A 22,327-nucleotide genomic window follows, 5' to 3' on the forward strand; every position below is an offset into this window, starting at 1 on the left:
CCCTGTTTATTGTCATTTACTTCACTAAAGATCTATTGATTTTAACTATTTTCTTTTTTGGAGACGTAGGAAAATTAATGTATAATATTTGACAGAGTACTAATAAAGGATATTTATTTAAAATTTTATTAATTATCAAACCAATAGAAAAGATATGTGTCAGATGTAAACCTGCTTCAAAATCTGGAAAAAGTGTGATCCCTCAGAAGCATTTATCACAACAAAATTACGTGAAAATTGCAGACCCGGTTTGATTGAGTCTGTACATGATGGATAATTAAACAGTGCAACATCCCTACGCCCCCTAGCACCGGCTTGAGCGGTAATCAATTTACAACACTCAATGATCCCGCAGGACCAGAAAAATATAACCACACTGAAGTACAGGGCAACTTTTCACGTCTGCCACACAGCACTTGACACCTGCTGTTGTAATGTATAAAAATCTGGAAAAAGTGTGATGATCTCTCGGAAGCATTAATCACAACAAAATTACATGAAAATTGCAGACTCGATTTGAAGTTGCTAAGGTTATTTCTGAGTTTAGTATACATGAACCTTCCTTAACAATAACAGTTATTTCTTGTTGCTGAAGAGTTTTTTAATGAATTATAAGACAAATGTCTTTTAAAAAGTGTACGTAACATCTTACATATTTCACTGTGTTTTTGAAAGTATATATATATTACTTGTTTGAACATATGATTTTACAATGTTTGTAATTATACCTATATGTTGGGAGTGAGTGATACTATTATGATATTAATAAAAACAGATACAACTATGTTCGGATAAACTGCTAATGGATTGTATAAATTCATCTTGCTACTTTGTTATAACTTAAATTGAATAAGGCTCTCAGACGGGTCTGAAGTTCATTGTATCTTTATCACGGTCCCTTAACCACGTGACTGTGTGTGATATACTGGTGTTATTTATAATTTTGTGTCGATATACTAAAGAGAAATCTACTTTTACAAGAAGTCAATCTATTCTAAAATGGGCCTATTTTGCTATTGATAACATTTTGCCTTGCTTCACCCGACGACACTTTCTTTTATCTTAATACTTTGAAAATTACTTAGCAGAGCAATATCTGATATCAAAATCTAGTCTATTATTGTTGTCACGTATACAATCTAATCACATAGGATAAAGTGACACATACTGGGATTTAAGAAACCTAATGAAGTTGTACAATACAGTTCTCTGTCTGAAAGGGCCTTTGGTTAAGAAAGTCCCAGATTAAAACCACTGGGAATATCCATGTATACAAGACGGCCTTTTAACGAGCCCTCTCCAAAAGGGACTTCTTAACTTGAAATGTGAACATCTGTATTTTGTATGTAAAACTAGTATTATTAAGAGGCTCCAAGTTAATAAGGGCTTGATATAGTCCTACATAACGCCAATAATAATGTATGATTTCACATGTTTATTGTTTCAAAGTCTCATTTCCCGAGATAATTTTTAAGAAAAATATAAAGAGCTACATGTATGTTCTTCATCTTTTATATTTCTTTTATTGTTGAAACAACTGAATGCACGTAATTATTTCACCCATTATCTTGAAGATATACATTGTGTTAGCTTCAAAGTTCAGGACAAAATTGCGATATGAAACACCAAATTACATGTAGATACTTTAATATAATTATGGTTCAAAACTGCAGGAAACGATCTGTTATATTATATAACCCAGTTGCTGTCTTCTACTGAGGAAAAAGGAAATAAATACAAACACTACAAGACGATTTGTGAAATGAAATGTTCGCAATTTCTTTTTATTCTTTTTATTCTCATCAAAACAAAACAAAAACGTACATATAAATAGTATGGCACCAATAATGCAGTGACATAAGCATTAAGATAGATGTGAAAAAAATGATATTTGAAGTGTCACGACTGGTGATTATATTCATGTTAGTAAATCTATTATATCTCTGACTGACAAATATCCTCAAGACAGTTCTAAAACAACGGTCGCAGTAACAAATTCAGATAAAGATAAAAATACCTATCAAAGTATGAGTAACATAAGATCAAATGTCAACAAATTTTTCGTCCCCACAGACGAAATGGTCGTGGAAAAGGTTATAAATTTGTGTTGACTTACTGATCTCTTCGTTACTAAAATCACAGGAATCATGTTTATGATAAAATGATTATCTTATTTAATAGAATCTCAATGAAGGAGTCACAAAAATGTAATGATAAATTGTTTTAGAATGGACAAAAGTGTGAGAGCGTCACTGATAAGGGATATACGATGGAAATCAAACAATTAAAACAGTTCACAATGACCACGTTGTGTTTGTTCATGATGAAACTCGGTAAACACATCATAACAATTTTTATGATACAGTTAGGAATAGTAATTTAAAGTATTTAGCAAAACGAGTTTTCGGCAAATAAGTGCTGAATAATATCTTAGTTGTTTCCTTATAAAAAAAGCTTGTGGGCTTAAAATTAGAACAAAAATGTGTTTCATAATTATATTCATAATATACCTTCCAACGTTTTGGAGGTATATAAAACATACTAAATGTACATGTACATATGTAAGTATGATGCATAAGTCTAGACTTATTATAAGAATCCATTACGCCTGAAAGACAAAATGGTATGAAAAATATTGCAATGAATGCAATTTACCATTCTTCGCATAAGGCACAGATCGGACGGATTGTCCTAAGAAAATAATGCAAAAAATTAATGTAAAATTATATAATTGAGTCTTCGTTGTAATGTGTGAAATCTTTCTTCGTGCACTTAAAACATCTAAAATTCCATTATCTAGTATCTAGTAAGTTGAATAGAGCTTTAGAATTTTGATCATATTCTTGAATAGGAATATACATGTATTTTCAGCATTTAACTCTTAATTGATAGCCGTTATAGATGGAGCTATTGACACAAAACAAATGCAAATGTTTGTCAAATGAGGTAAAATCAAGGAATGGATTGTAAAATGTCATTGTAAATATGATTCCTACAATGTTGGGAAAGACAATGATGCATTGGTCTGGTTGAAAACAACATATTTATCTAGAAATATATTACTCAATTAACATTTGATAATATTCCTAATACTACAACAAGTATGTACATGTATATTTATTTGTGGCATACCATTTGCATCTGTGTGTCTCTCATACACTTTCCTTTTTTATCAATTTTAATAATAAATACCTGTTATTTACAACCCTTGCTTTAAACAAATAAAAATATAATAACATATAAACAATAAAATGACTTATGGTTGTTAACAATAAGGAGAAACGATGAGCATGCACGCTCCTATAATAATCATGTTCTGTAGACTATTGTTAATGCATAGGACCTTTTGCATTATTTTGTGTTATTTCATCCTGAGGAAAAACGCAGATGATGACAGATGTCGAAGGTTTACATTCACAAATTAAGATGATAAGTTGTTAATAACTATGTAAAAATATCAAAATAGGACTATTTGTTCGTTCTACCGTCCACATTTCTTTTTGAATGAATGATCTGCATCTATGCTGATTTCACCGCATCCCATGCTGCGTTCATTTCAGCCAAGATCTCATTTTGGTCAACAGTCTCCAGAATATGTGGCGCTTTCATGAATATACCCAATGTTCCAAACGCAGTAACAGCGAAGAAGATAGAAAAGAGAAGCCTGTCAATCACCCTGGCAACATATCTCCAGTCATCAATAACCTAAAATATAATTATATTGCCACATTATAAATAATGGAAACCATAAGTAAATGTTAAACAGAACGTTGATCTTTAGTAAATCTTAGTCATCCTGAGGAAAAACGCAGATGATGTCATACATTTTACCTATTCATAGTAAAAGTAATTTATTTGACCTAAAGGCCTTATTTGACCTATAGGTCTCATCATGTCCTAAGACTTGGAGAAAAAGATAAAACTGAAAAGATATCAGGATGCGTGAAATGTTAATTGGATCCACTGACAGACAAACAGTATTAATAATAACATAAACTTAGCTTCAATTAAATACCACTACCTATACAAATATTAAAGTTGGTTGCAGACAATACCTTCGGAAAAAACGTGTTCATTCTGTGATCAGTTACCTGCCCACATGTAATTGATTTAACAAAGATACTTACAGTGTGATATTCGTCGTCTTTTTTAAGATGTCTATGTATGAATTTGACAGATTCAGCTGCTCTATATATTTCCTGTGATACAGGTTTTAAGGCTTTGTTTATGAATGATGTCTCCATATTACCAGCTGAATCTTCTTCCTGTTGAGAGGTGGCATTTAAACGACAATGAGCATGATGAGTTTCTATCAAATTTTCAATTTCTCCTCCACTAAATGGTTGAGGCTGTGCCTGTGGTAAACAATTGTGTGTAGTCCGAGTTAAATCTGGGTCTCTATTAATATTCCTTTTGGGAGGAGTATCTCCTTTATCATCAGATGTTTCGTTCCATCGATCGTCGTGGTCTGGTCTTTTCATAAACATTATTCTTGGAAGAAAATTTAAAAACACTAGTCTAACCCAGTAAGGCATTTGGTGAGTTCTAGGCGTTCTGTAATTTCTATTTATCACAATAACAGTACTCACGATAGCTAAAATATTCATAATAAATGTAAACAACAGATATTGAGATATCAATGGAATAGTTAATGATGGTGGAAGTATTTTTGAAATCAGCAGCAAGAACACAACCAAAGCAAGAAGAATGGATATACATAAAGTAATTTTCTCGCCAGCATCAGCCGGTAAAATAAACACAGATAATGTCACAAATGAAATTAAAACACATGGAATAATTAGATTGACAGTGTAAAATAAAGTTTTTCGCCTTAAACGAAGTCGGAATATCACCATAGCTTTAAATTCATTAGTTTTTCCTGTGGAAGTCTTTTTTATTTCAGCGTCTCCTTCAACTATATCCCAAGCACCATTTGTAAGATAGTCACTTACATCAAAATGTGAAACTTTTTTGTAAAAAGAAAAGTTCAACTGATGATCCTGAAATAACAAATGATTTTATAATGATATAATATGCACAAGAAAGATAAAATCATAAATCATATCACATATGTCGATTGCATTGGACGGGTAATTCGTGTTCTATGCAGTAAAGATCATTCAGACATCCACAATAATATATTTAAATAATTATGTTTTCTATATAATCCTGATGTTTGAATTTGATTTCGATCATGATATTCTTTCTTGTAAAAAGTACAGTGACAATTATATGTTAAAAGTAAAACACAGAAACTTGTATTTGTTTACAGAACAGTGAATTAAAATTGTAAAATATTATTAATAGATAATACGCATACTGTTTTACAGAATCATGCAAACGTACCAAAAATGTCCAGGAGCCGAATTTCAAATCACAATTTTGTTCATCAAAGGGAAAGTACTGAACATCAATTTTACAAGAGCTTTTATAGATAGCTGGTGGAATCCAATTTACTGTGCCGTCTTTGAATACAAGGCAATTTGACATGTAGGAGACCTCATAATTCCCATCAGCACTAAAAGAATAATATATATAAAAAAACCAACTTTATATCTTTATATAAAACTATTTCAAAATGTACTTGAACTATTTGCAATAGTACTTGATTTTTATAGTTCATTTAACTTTTTAAGGAACTTAAAAATTACACACGTATATTAAGAGCTACATGTCTAGTTTAAAATGTCTTGAAAATTACACACCTATTTTTTCTTTATTTTTTAAAAATGTAATCAGAAATTAAACACAGACTCATATATGAGGGTCTTGTTTTCCCCTTTGTTACTTCAAGAATTTATGTTACACTATTTCTTGCTTGCCGCAACACAAATAGGTGATTTAAATTGCTTTAAATTTTTAGTTCCCTGTCAGAAGTTAAATAAACATTATTATGTCATAAAAGTACCATTGAGACATTGTCCTTAATGAATACTATTTGCAATTTTTAAGCAAACGCTAAAAACCAAAATATTTCAAGCACTTGGGAGATTTCTTAAATAAGGTGTTGTCATAAAAAGAAAACGTCATGGGTAATTTAAGTCATAAATATTTCATATAAGGGTGTACTTATGGTATAACATTTTTATTGTATATATGACTTTTTAATATCGTGATGATTTGTAATGACGTCATTCTATACCAATACAATTTGCTACAGAATTATGTGCAACTTACTTGTTAAATAATACGACATCTGGTCGCCATATAAGGTCAGGTCTAATTCGCACCACTGTTATATCATTATATGCCTCGTATCCTTTTTTATCCCATGCCAGTTGATAATCTCTCCAGTACTGAACAAAATAACAGAAATGAAAAAAAAAACTAACCATTTATACTGACATACAGCTTATTGTGAAATTATATATTACTCAATAAATAGAACTTTAATAAATTGTCAAATAATAATATGTGTAGTAAAACACAAGGATGGAATCTGGTAATACCCAATACATTTTAAAATATTACAACAAATTTCAGGAAGGAAGAAGAAAGAGTTATTCAAACAAGACAACATGATCAGTGATTTAAAGGTATGAAGACTTTCAAAAATATTGCAATTGAGGACAAAGAATTAGAAGTGAGCATTTATATACCAGGAAGATGACAGCGAATATTTGCGATGGATGGACATGATTCAGTTTTATTTAAAACAAGACAAAGGGATATGTTTTTGGGCGAACAATATATATATTTACAAGAGATAATATTAAACCCAAATAACTCACCAGTTGCAGCCAAACATTTGTTTTCATGACCTGATTCTTCTCATCCTGAATATTTAAAATGTCTATGTTAAATATAAAGTAACCATTATGCCAATTTAAAGATATATTGAGAGTCAAAACAAATTTACATTTCCTTTCAATTTTATAGTTTACTTATCTCGAACGATTAAATAAAATAACTCACGTGACCTAATGAAAGTTCCATAAATACCCATCGGAATTTACCTGTTATAATTTCCGGCAGATTAATATTTTATCCTCAACATTTTCAATATCAACTGTCAGTCAATAGCTATTGCAACAGTCATTGTTTGAAATATATAGTCAATTCAGCTCAACTTGACAATGAAAAAGTGAGCATGTCGCTTTAATTCATACAAAAAACTCAAGCATTTAACTGAAAGTTCTGTTATTATAATAAAGAAAATTATAACTTATAATGAGTAATTGTTAACTGAAATAGTCTGGTATAAATCAAAGCAAAACCTACCAAAGTTATAATCTGACTGAGCTGGACGCTGAACTCAACATTCAGTGTTTCGTTGATATTTTGTACGGGTCGTACAAGAGGACTGTATTTGGATGGATCAAACAAGGTCTGCACCAAACATTCATATCTTTTCTGCTCATCGTCTGAAAAGAAATTGATCATGGGGATTAAATTAGTGACCATTGTACTTAGAATCATGTAAAATTATGTGATTGTAAAACCTGGCCCCAACAGATTTCTTGTTTTCTCCATAAATGTAAACAATTAAGATACCATTTTACACGTTCAATCATGGACATAAACTGTTAAATATTGCGCTGGAAAGCTGGGCTAAAAAGTACTTTTTTGCAATTTTTTTTTGGCGGAATGTCATTTTACATTTTCAGCAAGTTGTATCGCCTTTATCCCATTACTTTTGTGTCCTTTTTAAGATAAATTCGTTAAATACGATTGATTGTGTGACTTGTTTACGTGTATAGCTAAGATTAATTGTGTGCATGTATTTATGTATGTATGTATACCTTTAACCTTTAAATTTATATAAATATATGTATTTTAGGCTGCGTCACATTTTTGTGTTGTATTATGGTGTAATTTTGCTGACAGTTGCATAAATAATAACTCCAAAAAATCATATTAAAAATACAATAAAATACAATAAAGGAATTTAAATAAACAAATATGAATACTTTTTTCTCTTTAAAAAGTAGTTTCTTCATTGTTTATTCAATAACTTTAACAAAGGAATTAGATGATGCTAGATCATCATGTTACATTTTAAATTATTTAAAGCGTACAATTTTGCCACCATGCTACAACCTCCTTTAATATATAATCGCTATGATTATGCCTTTTTTAACAAACTCTTTTAAGTGATCAAATTAAGATCTTTTATTTCTGTTAGCCAGTGTTAAGAGTTTTGTAGCTTTACCAATTATGTAAATGTATAAACTCTTATCTAGACAAAGAGATCAAATAGATCCTTGGTCAAACATGTATCCTTAAATGCTTTGTCATTAACATATAAGTCCTCTTCGAAAATTAAGCTATGAAGGAACTAGCAACTTGTATGTAAGAGAATATTATATGTGTACAATGTATATGTAAAACGATCACAAGAACTTAAAGTACTTAAAGTATTAGTTATGCATGTGGCTTCTGTTTATTGCATTTTGTATTTATATCGAACATATCATTACATGTTTAAGTAGCTATAGCATTGTTTTACGAAGGAAAGAGTTTATTCAGGTGCCCTCAAGCTATTATTTCTATAATGCAAATGTAATGCTATTGTTATATGTTCCAGATGTTTATTGTGAATGCACTTGTTTAAATTACAAGCATTTGGATAAACACCGCCCTGCAATATTACAGTTCTCATAAGTAAGTCAAATTCAATAAATAAGATACTTTGTGACAATCAAAACTGGAGGAAAACTGTCTATATCATATGCCTGTTTTAAAAAAACTGTTTGGAGTGAAGCAAATTTCGCCCTAGGTATTTGCGTAAAGCATACTGCTTAAAATATATGTGCTATGCATATATTTGGTTACAGTGGACCAACTACAATAATTATCCTGTAAAATGATGTTTATATGGTAATGCTGGTTCCTGCACTTATGTAAATTTGATTATTAGCGTTGTTCTTTATTTCATACATATTTAAATAGTTAATAATTGGATTAAATACAAAACGTCCAGGCAAACAAGAATTATTCATATACTTTTTTACACTTTGATGATTGATATTATACTCGTTTTTGTATATTTAAATATTGGTATCCGGTTTATGCATAATGTTATACATTGTATTCAGATATCCAAATTGCCTGTGTGAAAAAAAAATGGATTTTTAATGAGTGCTTAAAACAGTTTATTCATGGAATAGATGGATTATGATTATAAAGTAATCGTATCATTTCAACAAGCCATAGCGCAATACAACATAATTACGAATGATTGCACCTTTTGGAAGATATAATCTTTGTAATATAAAATTCACAATTCTTTCCCAAAAGTTAATGTGAAAACTGAAAAATTATGCATCGCATAGTACACGATGTCACGTGATCTAGGTTAAAGACGAATTTCGGACACCGCTGTTTCAAAATGTCACCATGCGAGATGAAAATCAAAGTTGCAGGTCCATATTGACAGCTATACTTTTTTATACAGGTACAATTATAACAGTGAAGTAGCGGTATTTTGTATTCATATTGTAATTGGTTAAACCCTGTTGCTTTTGCGCAAATGCTTATAAAATATTCACTGTTGTAACGAGGCATATTGTTTGGTCTCCACGGGGAGAGAGATAAATTATCTTGAGTGTTAATTATAATTTGATATTCGATGCGAATAATGTACTAATATAATACCATAATACAAAACGATCCTCGATACTATGATAATTAGAAATAAATGTCTCAGATTTTGAATGGTTTAACGGCCTAGGTAAAACAGGAATATCCAATTTGAGATTGTATATAAACAAAGAAAGAGCAATGTTCATATAATGTATCCCCCACAAAATCATGCTTCACCATAGCGATGTAATAGCAGCAAGTTTGACGCAATTTAACACCGTACAGAAACGTGGCAATTTAAGATTTATTAATCGTACGGCGTGACGGGGTGTCCCTAAAAAACGGAAACACTAAAAATATTAAACTCAAACAGCAAGTTTCAACATAATAAGCCTTGCAAAACATTTGTTTTTCCGGCTGCCTACAAAAATGGTATAAATTATAGATAAGAATTTCATTCACGATTCGCATGATATCATCTTTATATAGTATTTCGAATATCACAATATCTGAGATAACATCGAACTGGTGTTGGCTTTAAATTAAAACTTTAGGTAAATGTAAGTTAAACAAAAGATTTTAACACACGAAATTTCTGCAATCTTTAAGAATAAGTTTCCATTCCAAATTCTTTATGTCGTAATTATCAATTCACGCTAAAACTCTATTTGTTTTAACATACATGTATTATATAATTATATATTAACATTATGGTATATTTTCAATAAATAATAAATTTACATGGAATGTTAAACTTTATCATTCTCCTACTTGCTGTGGTGATAAAATATCATTAATGTACGATGGATAAGCTGAAAAAAACATTTTTATTCGATGGAAAATATCAAATTATTTCATGGTGAATTACACCGTTCGTTATAAAAAGATGTGGTCCATTAAATTATATATTTGCAACATACATATTTTGGTAATATAATAAAATCATGTTTTTAAAACTTAATTTCTCATTTCCTAAAAATCACATTCTGCAACACGTACAAAAAAACGCTACGACATCTTGGACTTCGCCACTGGTAAATTTTAATATGATACGAACAATTATTCACAATTCTATCATTCTCAATACTTCTACCAATATCATGTCAATAATTACTACTTCAAAAAATGACTCTTTTTTCAGTTACAGTATTTCTAAAATGCGTATCACATTCTTAATAATTGATGCTGACACAATGATGTTGGTGGAAATGGCAATAATTCAAGACCATGATAACATCCCTTCGTGAATTCTTTGTACCGGATTGACATAATAATCAAAATAATATCTTCATTTCTATGATAAAACTTAATAATTTATTATAAATGAATCTTCTTAACCAACCTTTCATGTCACCAAAAAGGTTAATAAAGAAATGATTAAGTACAGAAATAAAACTATTACAGCTAACATCCTGTCTTTCAAGATGGAGTCAGGAAAATTAAGGAAATTACAATGTAATCTTCTGTTGATTATATCAGAAGAAGTAGAAACATAAATAAATACACTGATTCAATCACCTTTGACATAATCATATAACCATGGCCACATTGTTTGTTAACAAGGTGAGCAACTGACAGGAATCTTGCCAACATCTAAACAATAACACCTCACTGTTTTTTGCATGCACGTTCGGTTTATATGTAGAACAATATCGTTTTCTATTACAGACAGCACTTACATTTCGCATACAAACCTGACATGTGAATGCAGTCGAAAGAATTCTTTCAAAGATAAAACAATGTCATGGCTACAAAGTTGATATCCATTTCCATGTAAACAAATGAAAGCTTAATAAATGGCACGCCAAGAATGCGTTCACAAACATCTTTGATATACTTTGTCCGAAAGCCCTTTTAACTTATAAATTATACATATTTCTTTAGACATAGTCTATTGCAATGTTTACGATAATTCAAACAAATTAAAAAAAACAGAACAACTGACTATGGAAACATAGAATGTACGTAAATACAACATAATTTATATCGTCAGATTATAATTAATCTTACCAACAAACCGCATTCAACGTATGTTCAACATAGCAAACTATAAAGATATTTAAACTGAGTGATCCTTATTAAATAATCAAGTTATCTCCATCACAAACCACCTCCTGCCAGATGGCTTACTCCTCATAAAACCAACTTAGTGTAAGTTATGTCAGAATATAAAACAAATCATATGTGTCGATGAAATAATCAAACATTACTGTAACTGTTACAACAAAACATTCGGGTCAATATTAATTGAACTAATAAATAAAAGCATAAAAATACTAGAATTATTGAGTTATGTGTAAGGATATGTTGAATAAAAACAAAATCTGAACATTACCTTTAAATGGACATTATGTCTCAGAAACAGATATTTTTTTAAAAGGGCAAACATGAATTTTATAATGTTTAGATCATGGTTTTAGAGAACGAAACTTACTTGTTACCTTACATAGCGCTAAAGGAATGATTTGTCAAGTTAAAAAGGTAAACAAAGTAGTTTTTTGACTTCCATATATTCACTTTAACTGTACTTATTGCCCAAAAGCAACAGATGGAAAAGACGATTCAGATAATTGGCCAATGAGTAAGTTTTTTGGATACTTTAAAAAAACGCCAACAATTTTAAGCTTTTGCAAAATAAAAATAAAATCATTTCTGAGTCATTATTGGCCTTTAAGTATAGTATGTATTACCAATGTTGTAACATGGATGGTGATTCAGTTTGTTTTAGTTTCGTATGCCTATCATTTTTTATACTGTTACAACATGTCCTGTGAAAGTTAACAAGTTGTTTCACGAAGCTAAACATATTATTAACATAGTTCGTGCAATTATAAAAGAAAATACACAATAAATATATTAAAATAAAATACTTCATAAAAAATGATATAAACGATTGAGTTTTTAAAAGACATTCATTAAATATTGACATTAGGAAAATGGAAATACAATATTTATTGTCAAGGCTTTGTAGAGACACCTGGTTGTACCTTTTCATTTCAAGTGTGCTTGATGTAGCTATAGAATAGGAGGTTTACAAACGTATCCAAAAAAGATATTTTGCTTTTTTACTGTTGAATATCTTGAGATTTATCAGACTAAAGAAATTTGATATAATTTATTTGAGAATATAATTATCTGGTTATGACAATGAGTATAATACAACAGTTAACCTTGACACATCTGATGTAAACATATTATATTTCATATTAACAGACTTTAATCAAATTTAAGTAAATACTTATAATAATTAATTAAACTGAAGTTTTGTGCATGCTTATTTGATACCTGTTATGTACGTAAGTACTTAAAAACCAAATGTTTGTCATAAAAAAATAAAACACGCATTCAAACAATTGTAACATATTTACAGTTTATTTTAACATTTCATGTCGAAAGGTTCTATTAATGATGAACCTTTTGATTTTCTACAAATGTTGTTCCTAAAGACAACACAGACACGTTGATTTATATTAGTTTTTCAACTGAAATCGAGCATTTATAATTGATAATACAATTTAAAAGTGACAGAATATCTCCTTGCTAAATAATACTATAATGTCTGGTGAAATTCTATTTGACTTTGAGCTCAGGGATTTGCAATTTAAACAAAATGGATATAATATTCTTTTGATTTGATTAATGTTTGGAATAAGGTTTTGCCCCTATAATTTTGTGTTCTGTGTTATATATAAGCAGATATTTTCAAACGATTATAAAAGTTTACATAAAGACAGATCTTGTCGGACTAATTGATAAATGTCAATGTTAATCAAAGTAAAAGTTAAAATTCCTTTTGATGTGTAAGGTAGAACTAGTGAAAGAAAGAGCATCGAATCACGAGACTTTCTTATTTGTACGAGGGGTGTGCGGCGAAGCCCGTGAGTATAAATCAGATTGCCAAGTGTTTTGATGTTGTTCCTCTTTCGTATCATAGGTAAAAAAACCGCACTGTCCTGTCGTAACAATATAAAACCGAAGAAAAAAATGTAACCAAATATACGAGCATATGGATATGACCTTTTATCATTATCCCTTTCCCTGTCGTCACCAATAAAAAATGTATCGAATAAACGAGCATGCTATTTGTATCCCCGACAAACAGTGCGGTACCTGGAATGCGAGTCCCTTAGCACAGGCTTTATTAAAAGTCAACATTTAACAATGGTGCACATAACTGTCTATTAAAGTTATGCATACTCATACATGTAACATTGTGTTTCTCTCTGTTAACGATGTTTTGATGTATATATGTGTACGTTCTTTTATCAGCAGGTACAATTTTAACTGTAATGAAGGATTCTTGATTATTATTTTGTAATTGTTCATTACCATGTGCATTTTGCATAGTTTGAAAAAACGTTGACTGTTGCTTTATTAATGAAAACTAGGCTTGGTGTTCTGGAACCTGCAGGGAAAGAATATTATTTCTTAGTATGTTTAATTATTCTTTGATCTTAAATACCGATAATGTTCCCGTGATTTTTTATTTTCGTTTCGTAAAAGAGTGTATTTTAACTACTATTTTATTTAAAAAGATTATCTTGATTACAACTGGAATACCCCACATGTCAACACGTTATTACTGTTAGGCTGATTTTTAGAACATAATATTTTCTTCATAATATATTAAACATATCATTTAACTGCTTTTATATTAATTTGACTAGACATAATCGTGTCTGTAAGATGACAGACATTCAATGTTGTTAAACGGAAAATGGCAGCATTGCCGAGTGATTAACACTTGTGTGGTGATTGACTTGTGATCTACAGTTTGGAGTCGAACGGGTTCAAACCTCACAAGGGGCGTTGTATTCCTGTGCAAGAACCTTTACACTTATTGCTTAGTGCCGGTTGGTTCCAGGCACGGATTGTTAGCTTAAAGCTTCCTAAATAATCGAACTTCTTTACAAAATAAAAGCTACAAATGCGATTGAGATGATTATTGACGATACAAGCTACCGTCCAAGCCCCCTAGCTCCGGCTTAAGCAGAATTCAACATTAAAACATGAACATTGTGAAATTTCGACTTAACAAACATCCGAAGATAATATAAACCTACAAACTAAGATTAAATTTTTTAATAAGCTTAAATACATTGAATAAGCCAGTAACTTCAGCAAATACTGACTCAAAGAAATGTAATGCAATATTTTATTTCATAGTTTTCTGACCTGGTGTACCTTTTGATTCATTGTGATACTACTTTGTTAATGAAAGGTAACGTAGGTTCTTGCTGGATAAACTAAGATTTATTGATGTAAATTTTACTCGCATATATCTGTTGCATTAATCGTAAGAAGTTTGGAGTTAATAAAAGTATTTTCTGTTCATATTCATCTACAGATCACGATTTTATCAGTATCTGCTTAAGTTATACATGATAATAACATTTATTGGGTACTCCAGTGCAATCAATGTAAATTATCACTGAAAGTAAGTTGAACATTATTTGTATTTGTTAAATAAATGATTTTAATGCGTACTTCTTAAACAAATGTTGTTTACAATTATGAGCAAAATTTAAAAAGCATCATCGTTTCTTCTTATTGTGATAGAAAAATTACATTTGACATAGCCTACATGATATCCTTATTTTTTCAATGTTGTCGTTGTACAGACAAGCTTTAGAAATCATTTTGGTATTAAAGTAATATTTAAAAAATAAATGTTTTCTTTTTGTCTGTATAAAATGTTTAAAGAAACATTTCAGTACATGTATCTACGTCATTTTTATAAAGCACATGTTTACAATATACACGAAGTTTTAAACACTATTGAACAACTTGCTTATAGTAAGAGTTAACTATACCAAAATAAAGGCTGCTTTAAAAATTTAGTAGCGCCACCAAGATTTGTTGCATTCTCTTAAAAATATGTTCTTCATCCTGCCTAAAAATCGCAAAGTCTTATAGTCTTATATTCTAATGTAGGCTGACTGTAATTATCTTCTTGTCATAATCATCAACATTTATATAATTTTGAATAATGGCACTAACCGAGGTATGTACAAACTCTACGATATTTGTATGAAGAAAACTTCTAAAAATCTACATAAAATGTATACCATGTAATCATCATTTCAGAATGAATGAATCTGTTGTCATTATTGCTATAATTGCCTGTTTCTCGTTTATTAGCAAATTAGACTTTGTCAGTTTAGATTACTAGAAGATTTACAACCATTTAACAAACATCATTAATTCATCAAAATCTCTGCAAAACATGTATCAGACAACAAAATGTGTAGCTGCAAGTCTAAACAAATGCTACTTACTGATACATGTATTTGTAAGCTGTATATTAACAAACTGGACGTTTATATTTTATATAAACTTGTTTGTACTTGTAAAAAATACATGAAATATAGATAGGACAATCCAGATAAAATCCTACTCATTTTAATGGAGAGAAATGACTACTTGAAACAAATAACCTATCACTTTCCATAATTGTACAAAGTAAAACATTTTCACCCGTCTTCATGTTACTGTTGAAGAATATTATTAATTGTTAACTTCTCAAAAACTATCCGGTGCTTTTCAGAATTCTATATATACATAGTATATAATGATAAAATGTACAAGTCGTCCATATAGATGCATTCGTTGGTTTACACATAAGACATAGTATAGTGAAGTTAACTTAATATGAAGATTATATTGAAACTGGATTGAAACAAAGGTTAATAAATATTTTTATTTAAATCTTTAAAATAATGTTAGTTTGTTATAGAAAAGATGTAACACATTAAGAAGTAACAAACATATTGCAAGAGTAATTTATCATATTAAAGATGACACAGTATTATACGAGTAAAGTCTTTTATCAAAAATATCTAAGATTATTAAAAATCCGTATAAACACACAGAACTCTCAAAATATATACCAGATATACTGAAACACGTAAGCAAATTCAGTAATCTTAGTCCGCTACAAATCATGTGTGTGCTACAAATAATGCATTATATCATAATTTTCAATGTAAGTAACAAACAAAAATGTTCTATCATTTGGGACGATTACAACAATAGCTTAATGTCGAATATACACCTTTCAAGTTTGTGTCTAGTGCATTTGCTTGATAAGTATTATTCATAAAAGTTGTAATAAACCTCAACACACAATGTTTTAAACATGACAAATTAGACCAGACAGAGAACAAAGTTTAAGGTACTCATTTATAAGACCAATTCGGTCAATATTACAATGAATATTACAATGACCAGATTATTTGTTCACAAGGTGAGCATATCACTGGAATCTTGCCATCAACTCAACAATAACACTTCATTAGTTTTTGCATGTATTTTCATTATATGTTATAATTGCTACGCAAGACACAACATAAAACTGTATCAAGTATTATGAGGAAAATGAAAGGAGATCGTATTTGAAATAAGAATGTCAAGCATGTTTGGCGTTCTTGTAGTTAAATGTCCCGATGACGTAAATTGCTTTATTTTGTGTGAGTATACAGGTATGTCATTACGAATATTGTATAATATCTTATCAAGAAATACAAACTTCTTCATAAAGTCGTATGTGCAGTGTTTGTTCGACGTAAATATCGTATGAATGGTTTGCACTAAAATTGTAAAGTAATATGTAACAAATCATTAACATTGACAAGCGTTATTTCTCTTTTTTTAAATGCAACCCAGATTAATATATAAAATACTAATCGGACTTAAATGGACAAAAACAATATTCATCTTAATAGGTTTTTATTGATCTTGAATAACACGAAGAAGTGCGATATCTCAATTTAGTTTTATAATACATTTTATATATGTAGGATTTATAGTATGCAACTTAGAAATAATAACAATTTTACAAAAGAGCCTGAATTAAACTATTAACAAGATAATAATGCGGTCAGTCTTACAACCCTATAAAATTTAAAAGTGGTAAGTCATAAAACGTACCAGAATAGCAAGCATATCCTAACCTCGTTGACTATGTTTAACAAAGGCAATCAAATGCGTTCTTCCTTCCAGAACCGTCTTGGGAGTATCTAAGACATACAGCTTGCTCTGCATGTAAAAGGTTCGAAAACTTTGGTGGAAAAGCTTTAAGCTACAGACAAGAATAAGAGTTTCAATAAGGCTGTTATAAGTATTTCTAAGTGGCGTGCTTTATAGCACAAGGTCATAGAATGTGATGTTAATTAATTTAGTTTCAATAGGAATGATGTGAAATTTTAGAGGAATAAAATGTTTTATAAAAACTCCCTATTTAGAAACCTTATTAACATCAGCTGTTACAGCATCAAAGTTTCTATATACATGTATAAATTTGCACGGTCCCGGAACATTGCAATAACGTATTGGTCGTGTGATATTCAAAAGATGATGGCAATAAATAAATCTTGATAAAAAAAACAAAATCGATAAGTAAAATGTCCTCTTAATGTTAAATAGCTTCATTCTGATTAAAATGACATTCATCAAATATTGACACAAGTAAAATACAACAAATAACCATTCTCATAGTTTTCAAACTTTATACAAATCTCATTGTATCTTTTCATTTCAAATGTTTACATAATATTTAGATAAAAAATCTCATATTATTTCTATAGTAGAATTTTCTATTTTATTTCAAATGTCATTGGGACAGAATTAAAGAGTTGATAATCTCCGTGAATTGATTACAATCTTTTTTATAAACGAATATTTTTATAAAAAAATATATCTTTGGCAGAGGTGTAAATGGATCCTTCTCTAAAGATTAATTTGGCTAAGGTATATATAGTTCTTTATTACATTATGTACCATATTCTATTTTTTTGCAAGCGATTGTTATATTTTTAATAGAATTGGTAAAAGTTTTAGATTTCTTGATAGCGCTATTATTTGACTTGATGTAATGAGGCAAGAAGCCTTTGGCAACATAATTTTAATCAGCTGATAAATCATCCTGTAATGACAGTTGAACAATATCTCCTTCCATTTTGTCTCTTTTGTATCCCATTCACATGCATTTATTATCTCATGGTAGCATGTTTCAATGATGCGGTGTCCTTTGATCACGTTGTAATACAAAAAGGTAGGCAAACATTGTTATTTCAAGCATTGCAGATACTTGGATTCTTATTCTTTTCTTTTATATATTGGAACACATGGTTCAGGATAAATGACAATTAAATAATAAGAGATCGTAAGCACACATTGCATTTCATATCAAAGTCAAACATAGTATCTGCTTTTAGATTAATTACATTTTTCAAAAAGTACTTTTTATTCGATTTTATTTTAACATATATTTTGTTCATAGTCGTTATATAAGCATATTCTAATTTAAGGCAATCATTACGTCTATCTGCTTCAAGATTTGAAGTTACTTATTCATACATTACGCCCGAAAAATAATAAAAATGTAATGTCTAACTTTTTATTATTGACAAATTTATAGCCACTATCAAAAAGGTAAATCATTCTAAATGCTGATAACTCACATTGACAATATACAAACTGTATACCATGTAAAATAAACTTCACAATAGAATAAAAGAAAGTATCAATTGTTTACGAACTATAATCACTTGAAGAGTAAAAATCAACGTAAACGAAAAGTTTCAAATTATAGAGGAAGTCAATTACTCTCTCCTGAAAATAAAATAATACAATATGAAAAAGGTAGATACTTGTAAACAATGAGGACAAAATCAATGATTGCCGGCTGTTGAAATTGACTGAAATGCTATTCATATTGAAACGGATGTTCAGTACTCTAATGAACAGATGGTAGATTTAGAATTTTAGTATTGTACGCAACAGTCTAGAAATAAATTAACATAATTGAGCCGTGTCATGACAAAACCAACATAATGGGTTTGCGACCAGCATGGATCCAGGTCAGCCTGCGCATCCGCGCAGTCTGATCAGGATCCATGTTGTTCGGTATCAGTTTCTCTTCTTGTAATAGAGTTGGTAAGCGAACAGCATGGATCCTGATCAGATTGTGCGGATGCGCAGGCTGGTCTAGACCCTTGCTGGTCGCAAACCCATTATGTTGGTTTTGTCGTGACACGGCTCTTATAATTATTTTAATGATTTTAACACATTTTCAAACCTAGTGGTTTTGGCTTATCGATTATCGTAGATGCGATTTTAAGATTTATAATGACAAAGGTAATCAAGAATGTAAAAATAAATAATTATGTAAGGTGAAAAAAACAACAATAGATGTTTGTTTTAGTTATAAATACCGTGAAACCTCGCCTTCTAAGTAAACAAATTCTGTAAGTTTTACAGTGAAAAGGATGCCTAATTCGCTTATTATGACCGGTAAGTAAATTGCTAGAAAATTAGTTGCCATAGTAATTGTAAATATGTTTAGTTGGTCCAAATCTATAAAACCAAAGAGGAGAGGAAACATAAAAACGATAATCTCATTATTATGGATTAACAACTTAAGCATTTTCTGCGTTATTTGTTTGTTTTTCCGCGTTCAGGTCGTAAATAAAGCCAGATAGACTGTAGACCCTTTACAGATTGAGTTAAGATTATAGACTGAATGTAATTAAGGTATACCATCTGTTTAACAGATCAATGTTTCCGTATGCTACAAGCTGTTGTTTGTTTAGGTTCAGTGATTTAATACTTTATACATTTCCAATTGAAACGTTACTAAATTATGAACCAATATTTAGCTTGTTCTTTTTTTCTTAAAACGTTAGGTATGTAGAATCTTCTATGAAATTATAAGACCAACGAGTGTCCATATCATGACATATTTTTGCAAAATAAAAAATCGTCTAAGCACATTTATTTAAAAATCTAGTAAGAGTTTCTTATAAACTTACTTACTAAATTAAAACATTGAAGAAAGAGATAATTTGTATTTGACTTAAGCTTAATGTAATATCTGTTTTTATTATTCCGTTGGAAACATCTGTGTACATATTTGTTTTCTTTCCTGTCAAAATCAATGATTAAACCGAGAAAAAACTAAAGATTTAATAAAGAACACGTAACTGTTGTTTGCATATTTTAATTGTATACATATAACGTTAGTCATAAAGGATGATGCCTTAATACTATATTATAGGAATCATTACGTTATTAAGTTCCTCTAGATGGTGTGATGCATTGTGAGTATGTTACATTTTACGATTTTATGTTTTTGTTCAGTAAGTAGAGAGGACTGTTTCCTTGGTAGTTGAAGTACCTCACTTACATTCTTATGTGAACAACTTTATGTCAAAAAATCTGTATGCTGTGTGCTAACAGAAACCCATTGTTCCTAAAGGGGTTAGTCATTTATTGTTAGTTATATATGAATCAATAAACACTATAAATATTCTAGAAATGTATGTCAGAAATATAACTTTATGGGCCAATATATAAATGTATATGTTACGTAAAATGTCATAACCTTTAAATATGTGCAAATCAGCAAAATGAATTCCTGCAATTTTTGAGTGACAATGTCAATTTTTCCACAAAATCTCGACTGATGTATATAAGGAATCAAACATTGATTATATATACAATCAAGGTTATACTAAATAGTGGAAATCTATGAATTTAAAATGAATTGTTAGATAAATTTGTGGAAGATTTCACCAGGACTTTAATCTAAAAATATATGGTTTTCATCAGGATCTTTAATCTAAAAATATATGTCCAAAGATAGAAGTATATATATAAGTGATACTTTTGTAAATAAATGAAAGAATTTTACCTTCGATTTTCGTAGGATCACATTCAAGGGCAAATGCAATTTTGATCAACACTAGTATACAACAGGAACAACACTGAAAATACCACGTAGCAATCATAGTGCATGGTCCCTTGTAAAATATGTCCACTGTTTCCGCCTCAAAGTATCAGATATTAAAGTTGTAGTCGCATTTCTCGTGCAAGTAGCTGAAAATGCACGATGCACGAAACAGCCTAAATATTTCGAAGCGTTTGGTATTCGTGATATATGAATCATAAAGATACGCATATATATCCGAATATACTGTCAGTTTAAATCAATGGATAGCATTATATACTAGCGTTCCACATTTCACACTGGTTTAACATCTACATGTGATCGACAGATCTTTTTGTACTACTTATATTTAATCGTTTCACATTTTGTGATTCATTTTCAATACAATCCAGTCATACCCGAGAGTCATGTTTCACCATATTATGTCTGATTAACTGTAAACTTGTTTGAACAGGTAAATCCGCATATGTTTCAACAAATGTTGCATTCGCTATACAATTCAAGCACATTTAACCTACTTATGTAAATATCGTTTTTTTTCTCACAATAATCTATTCATGTTAAATAATTTAAAATCGGCAAAACAGCTCACATTTGATGTTGACTTAAGCGTTCGCCATTTGCAAACATAATCCATAGAATTTATGTTATAGAAAAGTGGAGGAATAGAAAGCAACATATACAAAGCACATACAAATGATAAACAGGTAAAGCAAATCCGAGGTGTATTCTACATCAGCATATGTTCTATACAGTATGTTGTTATCAGGAATTTTCTCCAATATGCTGTATATATAATACCATTTTTCTTACAAATTAGACAGGTGATAATTATCTATCTTCCTTTTATTTCTCTCGCTTTCAAAGTGTTTTGTAACGTCTTCTATAGAAATGTAAACACAGGGAAGAAAAGGTGTATGGTCTGTTCTAGTCTATCAAATACATTGGACTGGGTGGGATCATTTATTTGTTTGATTATATATTTGAAGTGTATGTAAAATAAATTTCATAACAATAATACTATTTGATAAAGAACTTAGACTTTATTTTGGTCGATATTCACAAATGGTTGTA

General features: G+C 29.9%; 1 protein-coding gene across 1 annotated transcript; it reads right to left on the reverse strand.

The window, feature by feature from the left end:
- Positions 1-1,750: 1,750 nt before the first annotated feature.
- LOC132748904 (acetylcholine receptor subunit beta-like 1) lies at positions 1,751-22,014 on the reverse strand. Its single transcript, XM_060738572.1, has 7 exons — positions 21,218-22,014; positions 7,222-7,364; positions 6,732-6,776; positions 6,178-6,296; positions 5,347-5,518; positions 4,128-5,000; positions 1,751-3,705 (listed from the first exon to the last, which is right to left on the reverse strand). Exons 1-7 carry the CDS (start codon positions 21,312-21,314, stop codon positions 3,520-3,522), a joined length of 1,635 nt encoding a protein of 544 aa, XP_060594555.1. The 5' UTR covers positions 21,315-22,014; the 3' UTR covers positions 1,751-3,519.
- Positions 22,015-22,327: the final 313 nt, after the last annotated feature.

This window comes from Ruditapes philippinarum, unplaced genomic scaffold (genome assembly GCF_026571515.1).
Source record: "Ruditapes philippinarum isolate M1 unplaced genomic scaffold, ASM2657151v2 ctg118_1_1_1_1, whole genome shotgun sequence".
Taxonomy (NCBI): Eukaryota; Metazoa; Mollusca; class Bivalvia; order Venerida; family Veneridae; genus Ruditapes; species Ruditapes philippinarum.